This window comes from Palaemon carinicauda, chromosome 14, assembly GCF_036898095.1.
Source record: "Palaemon carinicauda isolate YSFRI2023 chromosome 14, ASM3689809v2, whole genome shotgun sequence".
Lineage (NCBI taxonomy): Eukaryota > Metazoa > Arthropoda > Malacostraca > Decapoda > Palaemonidae > Palaemon > Palaemon carinicauda.
The window spans coordinates 136,697,004-136,706,257 of NC_090738.1; the positions used below are offsets into that span (position 1 = coordinate 136,697,004).

Genomic DNA, 9,254 nt, shown 5'->3' on the forward strand with positions numbered 1-9,254 from the left:
AAAGACTAATGATTTTTATCTCTTAGGCACTAGTACTGCCAAGGAAGAGTTTCATTCGCTCCTCAACAAGATAAATGGCGCATTTGCCAGTCCCACATTTTTTTTTACCACTTGATTACTAGTTTTTTTATGGCAACCAAAAGGGACAAAAGTATTAAATAGCACAATGATTTTTACATACTCTGTTAGTAAATAGAAAATTTCACATATAACCTCTCTTATCACAGTTCTTATGTTAAGAACTGTGATAAGAGAGATTATAGTGAAATTTTCTATTTACTAACAGAGTATGAAAAATCATTGTGCTATTTAATACTACCAAAAGGGACAAAAGTATTAAATAGCACAATGATTTTTCATACTCTGTTAGTAAATAGAAAATTTCACATATAATCTCTCTTATCACAGTTCTTATCACAGTTCTTAACATAAGAACTGTGATAAGAGAGATTATATGTGAAATTTTCTATTTACTAACAGTATGAAAAATCATTGTGCTATCTAATACTTTTGTCCCTTTTGGTTGCCATAAAAAAAACCATTCTTTACTAATATTTGATGTCTCTTATCACAGTTCTTATGTTAAGAACTGTGATAAGAACTGTGATAAGAGAGATTATATGTGAAATTTTCTATTTACTAACAGAGTATGAAAAATCATTGTGCTATTTAATACTTTTGTCCCTTTTGGTTGCCATAAAAAAAACCATTCTATACTAATATTTAATGTTACTCCAAATTCACCTCAATTCGCCCCAATTCGTCTGGACAGGCAACTGCTGGACACCTAGCATGAAACGCATCTTTGGTGGAGACGATGCCACTGAAGGACAGTATCCTTTCCTCGTCATGATTCTGCTGGTCAAGGATGGGAACACTTTTGTATGCACTGGCAGTATTCTCTCCAGCACCTGGGTACTCACGGCTGCTCATTGCTTGTGCCACTCTGAGTAAGTTTTCATCTCTCTCTCTCTCTCTCCCTTTCTCTCTCTCTCTCTCTCTCTCTCTCTCTCTCGCACCCAATATTAGTTATTTTACAAACCTCTCTCTCTCTCTCTCTCTCTCTCTCTCTCGCACCCAATTTAAGTTATTTTACAACCCCCCCTCTCTCTCGCACCCAATATTAGTTATTTTACAACCCCCCCCTCTCTCTCTCTCTCTCTCTCTCTCTGACCCGATATCAATTATTTTACAAATCTCTCTCTCTCTCTCTCTCTCTCTCTCTGCTGACCCGATATTAATTATTTTACAAATCTCTCTCTCTCTCTCTCTCTCTCTGACCCGATATTAATTATTTTACAAATCTCTCTCTCTCTCTCTCTCTCTCTCTCTCTCTCTCTCGATATTAATTATTTTACAAATCTCTCTCTCTCTCTCTCTCTCTCTCTCTGACCCGATATTAATTATTTTACAAATCTCTCTCTCTCTCTCTCTCTCTCTGACCCAATATCAATTATTTTACAGATCTCTCTCTCTCTCTCTCTCTCTCTCTCTCTCTCGATATTAATTATTTTACACACACACACTCTCTCTCTCTCTCTCTCTCTCTCTCTCTCTCTCTAAGGAGCTAATGCATCTGGGATTGGCAACAGAGGCCATTTTCTGACTTACGCTCCAAATAAGTTTCAACCAAGTTTAACTAAAGTAGACTGAGATTGACTGATTGATTGATTTGGAGGTTTCTGACATCCTGACATCAAAGGTCATTGACGCCATTAGTATCTGTTATGAATAAGGAATAAAAGGATTTTAAATTTAAAACCATAAAATATAAGATGTCCTTATAAAAAGTTAAATAGCTTTCAGAAGAACTGCTTCTGAAATCAATCTAGAAATACCGCTAGCGTAGTACAACACATTCTGTCCAAGAATCTTGGCAAGGATGAACCTGCTATCCTCAACTTGAGCCTCAAACAGATACCTAATTCTCAAGGTGCTAAAAGTGCAAATAATCAATTCACTAATTTAATTATCTGGAAACATCTGGCAACTGTTCCATACTTAAAGTAAGGCACCTGTATTTTATGAGTAAACACTACTGTCATAGATCAATGTACATAGAAACATCATTATGTACATTTAATTATGAGTCATTTCATGGTGTTATCTCCATTTGTTCATTAGGAATCAAATAATCATTTCACTAATTTAATTTTCTGGAAACATCTGGCAACTGTTCCATACTTTTGTTCATTAGGAATCAAATAATCATTTCACCAATTTAATTTTCTGGAAACATCTGGCAACTGGTTCAATTTAAAGCGAGGGACCTGTATCTTATGAGTAAACACTACTGCCATAGATCAATGTACTTTGAAACATCATTATGTACATTTAAATATGAGTTATTTGATGGTGTTATCTCCATTTGTTCATTAGGAAGCAAATAATCATTTCACTAATTTAATTTTCTGGAAACATCTGACAACTAGTTCAGTTTAGAGCTAGAGACCTGTGTTTTATAAGTAAACACTACTGCCATAGATCAATGTACTTTGAAACATCATTATGTACATTTCAATATGATTCATTTGATGGTGTTATCTCCCTTTCTTATCTCACAGTAACGTGATAACAAAGGTCACGGTGGAATACGGCAGCGTTTTTAAGAGCAAACTGAAACAGCAGCAGGTCAAGCGAACGATAGTCCATCCGGGATATGCAAAAAATGAATCGCCATATTTTGTGGTTAGATTTTGCACTCTTTTTGTGTGTGTGATGCATTGTTTTTGCGTATACTTGTCTGTAATTGATTTATACATGCATATGTACATAAATACATGCATATATATATATATATATATATATGCCTATATGTATGTATATATATACATCTATATATACACATATAAATATATGTAAATATATATGCATATTAAATATATATATACTATATATATATATATATATATACATATACATGTGTGTATATATATATATATATATACATACATATACATGTGTATATATATATATATATATATATAAAGCATGCGTGTGGTTACACTGAATAAAAAATTAAATAACTGCATTACCATTACTTATCACATCTCTGTTGCAGACACAGAAGAGAAGCTTGACCGACTAGTGACAGAATTTGGAAGGGTGTGTGAGAGAAGGAAGTTGAGAGTTAATGTGGGTAAGAGTAAGGTTATGAGATGTACGAGAAGGGAATGTGGTGCAAGGTTGAATGTCATGTTGAATGGAGTGTTACTTGAGGAGGTGGATCAGTTTAAGTACTTGGTGTCTGTTGTTGCAGCAAATGGTGGAGTGGAAGTAGATGTACGTCAGAGAGTGAATGAAGGATGCAAAGTGTTGGGGGCAGTTAAGGGAGTAGTAAAAAATAGAGGGTTGGGCATGAATGTAAAGAGAGTTCTATATGAGAAAGTGATTGTACCAACTGTGATGTATGGATCGGAGTTGTGGGGAATGAAAGTGACAGAGAGACAGAAATTGAATGTGTTTGAGATGAAGTGTCTAAGGAGTATGGCTGGTGTATCTCGAGTAGATAGGGTTAGGAACGAAGTGGTGAGGGTGAGAACGGATGTAAGAAATGAGTTAGCAGCTAGAGTGGATATGAATGTGTTGAGGTGGTTTGGCCATGTTGAGAGAATGTAAAATGGCTGTCTGCTAAAGAAGGTGATGAATGCAAGAGTTGATGGGAGAAGTACAAGAGGAAGGCCAAGGTTTGGGTGGATGGATGGAGTGAAGAAAGCTCTGGGTGATAGGAGGATAGATGTGAGAGAGGCAAGAGAGCATGCTAGAAATAGGAATGAATGGCGAGCGATTGTGACGCAGTTCCAGTAGGCCCTGCTGCTTCCTCCGGTGCCTTAGATGACCGCAGAGGTAGCAGCAGTAGGGGATTCAGCATTATTAAGGGCTGTAGCACCCTAGCAGTACCAGCTGAATTCGGTTGAGTCCCTTGTTAGGCTGGGAGGAACATAGAGAGTAGAGGTCCCCTTTTTGTTTTGTTTCATTTGTTGATGTCGGCTACCCCCCAAAATTGGGGGAAGTGCCTTGGTATATGTATGTATGTATTCACATCTCTGCGATATACCATTTACCCTACTTGCTAATATTGACCCACCCAACCTCCCAACCACTTCTACCACCACTACCAACAACCACTAAAACCACTACCACCATTCCATTTCCCACCCCTCTATCAACCCGATAATCCTTTGCAATCACCAGGTCAATGACATCGGCCTCATTGAACTATGCTCGCCACTGGACATGAGCCTGCCGGGGGTGGAGCCGATCTGCTTCGCCAGGGATGACCTCGCTTACGCAGGCAAGGTCACGGCCATAGGATGGGGGAAAACGCAAGGTGAGGAAATGGCAGGGGAGATGGCAGGCAAGGTCCATCGTTTACGCAGGCAAGGTCACGGCCATAGGATGAGGGAGAACGCAAGGTGAGGAAATGGCAGGGGAGATGGCAGGCAAGGTCCATCGTTTACGCAGGCAAGGTCACGGCCATAGGATGGGGGAGAACGCAAGGTGAGGAAATGGCAGGGGAGATGGCAGGCAAGGTCCATCGTTTACGCAGGCAAGGTCACGGCCATAGGATGGGGGAGAACGCAAGGTGAGGAAATGGCAGGGGAGATGGCAGGCAAGGTCCATCGTTTACGCAGGCAAGGTCACGGCCATAGGATGGGGGAGAACGCAAGGTGAGGAAATGGCAGGGGAGATGGCAGGCAAGGTCCATCGTTTACGCAGGCAAGGTCACGGCCATAGGATGGGGGAGAACGCAAGGTGAGGAAATGGCAGGGGAGATGGCAGGCAAGGTCCATCGTTTACGCAGGCAAGGTCACGGCCATAGGATGAGGGAGAACGCAAGGTGAGGAAATGGCAGGGGAGATGGCAGGCAAGGTCATTAAGGTCCATTGACCTTGATGGCAGTTTTCCCTCTTCGATTATCGTGGAGGGTATTGTTATATATGTTACGTTTAATCAACAAAGCGATTATTTTACGAATATGAGATTCAAATGTTTAATAAATAGTAAGTTTTCTATTAAAATCATATTTTAAAACTATTCCTTGCCCCATTTTATTTTCTATCAACAGTTAATCTATTCAGTATATCTAATCCTACACCAAATATCTACTTTGATGTTATTCATTTTTGTTTAAGATAAACAAATATTTCAATTACATAGATATATAAAAGCATAAACAATTTATCTCGAGCCGCTTCAGGAATATATAATTTTTGAGCAAGAATAAAAATTTAGACAAATTAAAATTTACGGGAAGAAAGACAAAATAAAATTACGGGCAAAAATAAAAAATAAAAAAAAGTTACAAATAGAAATTATAATTTATGGGCAGGAATAAAAAGAAATAGAAATGAAAAATTACGGGCAAAAATAGAAAAAAAATACAAATAGAAGTTAAAATTTATGGTCAGGAATGAAAAGAAATATTAGAGACAAATTAAAATTCAGGGGAAAGAATAATTTTTCATAGGCAGTAATAAGAATTTATAAACTGGAACAAAATTTTTTCAAAAAATATTTGAATTATATAAAAAGATGCTGTATATTTTGGGTACCATTTAGAGTAATAAAAAACAACAAACTAATAGAATAAAAAGGTGCTTAAAAACTCATAAAAAAAAAATATCAAGAACCAAAGATAAAAATAATATTCAGACTGAATTTTAGAGGAAGGGCATTATCGAAATTTTTGGATAAAACAGCTTGAAATTTAAATCCACAGAGAGAGAGAGAGAGAGAGAGAGAGAGAGAGAGAGAGAGAGAGAGAGAGATGAGGTCTTAAGGTAAGACTCAAGTCTTATTAGACTTCATCTACAACTATACGAGACTTAATAATATAAAATGAACGACACAGACTTGGTATCTCGTACAATGAACAGAAAAAAAACTATGTACAGTTGGATACAGGTATTCTTGGTACACCTTGCTCTGAGTAAGTGTACCCAGCAACACCCCTACTGCATGGCGATTGCCTGTGTTTAGCCCCGCCCACCACCTCCGCTAGCTCTTCCTACACTTTTGTGTTACTCCCCTCTAAGTGGGTGCAGGGTGCACCAGGGACTCTTGTATCCTACTGTACATTAGGTCCAGATTTTCCTCCGATTCGAACTCTTTTTAATATTTTCTTTTTAAATCAGATTTCAATACCCCTGATACATACCCGGTGAAGAATTGCAAAACATATCGTATATACTTTACTTTTACTTTGATGGCTGCTTTTCCGGTCCCATACAGCAGGAGAACCCCACTCTCTACAGAACCTCCGCTGTCATTTTACCTTGTTCGTTCAGAGGATTTATCGTTTCAGATCACGTATTGTTCATTTACTGTTAAATCGTCACTGTTGTATGAATTTTGAAATAAGAAAGTCTTCAGTTTCCTCTTGAAAGCCTTAATGTCTTCAATCATTCGAATGTTTCGTAGGAGCTTATTATATAGTCTCGGGGCCGCATATTTAAAGGCTCTAGAGCCTAAAGTAGACATATATCTAGGTTCCAACAGTTGGAAGCCATCTGTAACTATTCTGTAACTATAATAAGAGATATAGTTCATCCTAATTTGCGTTTTCATAAACTCACTCCATTGTCTACTGCAACAGCCACGAGGAGATTCATCAGGCATTTTGTAAACGGGTTGGTCAATGATTTTTTTATAATAATTATCTTCAAAATATTTTCTCATTAAATCAGACTCCAGTTCCCCCGAGGTGCTACAACACGTTACCCTGGATACATACCCGGTGGCGAATTGCAAAATATATCACACTTTTTTCAAAAGTGACCTTCGCGACGAGCAGAACAAAATTTGCACTAACACCTTTGGCAAGTATCAATGTCAGGTGAGTTTGATAAGGAAACGTATTCAATTTCCACTTTTTTTTATCTGTATTTTCACGTAGGATCTTTTTTTCACTTTTCCCATATGTATGAACACATTACGAATTCTATATACGAGATTTGTCTAGATGTTTTTTATCCATTCTGTTACCAAATAGGTAAACTAAGACAATTTGAACCACCTTTATAAAGATAAAAAGATAAATGCGGGCACTAAAATATTAGGCAGGTATGCTATTCTCTATTTTAAAACACCCGACGCATATGCTAATAAGTATTTTTTTTTTTTTTTTTTTTTTTGCAAATCAGTAAGGATAAGATCCCTGTTCTCTTATTCTTTTTTTTTATACCAATATGGTTATAATGTACACACACACACACGCACACACACACACACACACACACACACACACATATATATATATATATATATATATATATATATATATATATATATATATATATATATATATGTATGTATATATTGTGACAGGGTGTATATACCCTGTCCTTTTCTGGATGGTGCCGTGCCCCGAATGGCCTCCCAACACCAATTCATATGGCCACATTTTCTTAAACACAAACCCAGTCTTTCAAGAGGTTCTCCCCCCTGAAGACTTATGTCTACGCTTTGGATAACTCTTCAACAAGTTCCCTGGGTGCAAAAGGTTGCACTTACATAACCACAATCTATGTAAAAACAACAATGTCAACAAAGCATCAGGTGAAAATCTATATACTTAATATTCACATCCGAAATGACCATCCAACCTACATTAAGAACCACTTAATTAAGCATTGCAACTTCAATCTTTCACTGGTTACTCAAAATAACTTGGACTGAGCTCACTTATTATTAAAACTTGGAGACTTCCATTAATTGTAATTTGCTTTTACTATATTAAAAGTACCTAGCCCACCTCGAGAAAATATACTGAATGCTTTCACGTGTCTACTATAAGCAGGAAAAGAAGGGCTGTGCTTAAAAACCTCCTCGAAATAATTGCTAAGAAACCAAAACACCATACCCTTCTAGCGACAACACCACCCAACCTTCACAGGAAAAAAGATAGCCACTAAAAAAAATGTATTGCTTAAATACACACACACACATAATAATCATCATTATCAGCCATAACTAATCCACTGCAGGGCAAAGGCCCCAGACATGTCCTCTACATGCATACACCTACACAAATCTAAGCGAGCGGCTTCTTCTCATATAAGTGTTCAGCGGCTTCTTTCCTCTTGGTAAGGGCAGAGGAGACTCTTTAGCTGTGGCAAGCGGCTCTTCTAGGAGACGGACACTCCAAAATCAACCCATTGTTCTCTAGTCTTGGTTAGTGCCATAGCCTCTGTACCATGGTCTTCTACTGTCTTGGGGTAGAGTTCTCTTGCTTGAGGGTACACTCAAGCAGACTATTCTATCTAATTTATCTTCCTCTTGTTATTTTGAAGTTTTTATAATTATATAGAGTCCATTTGTTTTAATGTTATTACTTTTAAACTTCTCGTAGTATATTTCTTTTCATCACTGAGCTATTTTTCCTGTTGGATCTCTTGGGCTTATAGCTTCCTGCTTTTCCAACCAGGGTTGTAGCTTAGCAAGTAATAATAATAATAATAATAATAATAATAATAATAATAATAATAATAATACTCTCTTCCACAGGGTGACAGCGGAGGTCCGCTCATAGCCGAGGTAGCTCCTCGCTGCCACGTTCAACTCGGAATTACGAGCTACGGCACATGCTCCAGAATCCTGCCTGGTGTCTCCACGAAAATATCATCTTTTGCTGATTGGATCTGCCAATCGACTTTACTATGTTAAAGAGAGATTTGTCTGCTGCTTAATACAAACACTGGGAACCTATAGATTTTTCATTGCTTGTTTAATGTATGGACTTCATTGGGGTGGATATGCCACTGATATCTTCCGTTAATTTTAGAAAAAGGTTGATGTTATAAGGGCTTAACTTTAGAAGAGATATGTGATGTTAAATAACTACATTTACTTTACAGCTAAGTCATGGGATAATTCGTTATTGGGAAATGCACAACCACCAATAAAAAAAAAATTAAAAAAAGCTTAAATAAATTGCATTCGAAGCAACAATTGCATATAATAAAGCTGAGAAGGACCTAGAGGGAATAAATTAGCCAAGTATTGAAAACGCCAGTAAATTTGAGAAAATTCTTTCCCCCGAAAGAGGAATTGAACAGGTTAAATATCAAGAAATCGGCCATCCCTGCCATTAAGTCCTAATGATTTAAAGCTAGCCTTGCTATATATCTTAACTTCTCTGAATAATCACACTAACTTACAGTTTCACTGTTTTTTTTTCTTTTATTTTTTGCAAAATCGATAAACACTAAGGTGCAGTCTTATTTTATTCCAACGTTTCATTCATTTAATGC

General features: G+C 37.2%; 1 protein-coding gene across 1 annotated transcript; it reads left to right on the plus strand.

Annotated features, from left to right (window-relative positions):
• Positions 1-792: 792 nt before the first annotated feature.
• On the plus strand, positions 793-8,694 carry LOC137653053 (serine protease 30-like). The gene is made up of 5 exons (XM_068386448.1): positions 793-950; positions 2,565-2,688; positions 4,195-4,330; positions 6,690-6,838; positions 8,509-8,694. The coding sequence occupies exons 1-5, from the start codon at positions 793-795 to the stop codon at positions 8,665-8,667; spliced, it is 726 nt and encodes a 241-aa protein (XP_068242549.1). The 3' UTR covers positions 8,668-8,694.
• The last annotated feature ends 560 nt before the right edge of the window (positions 8,695-9,254 follow it).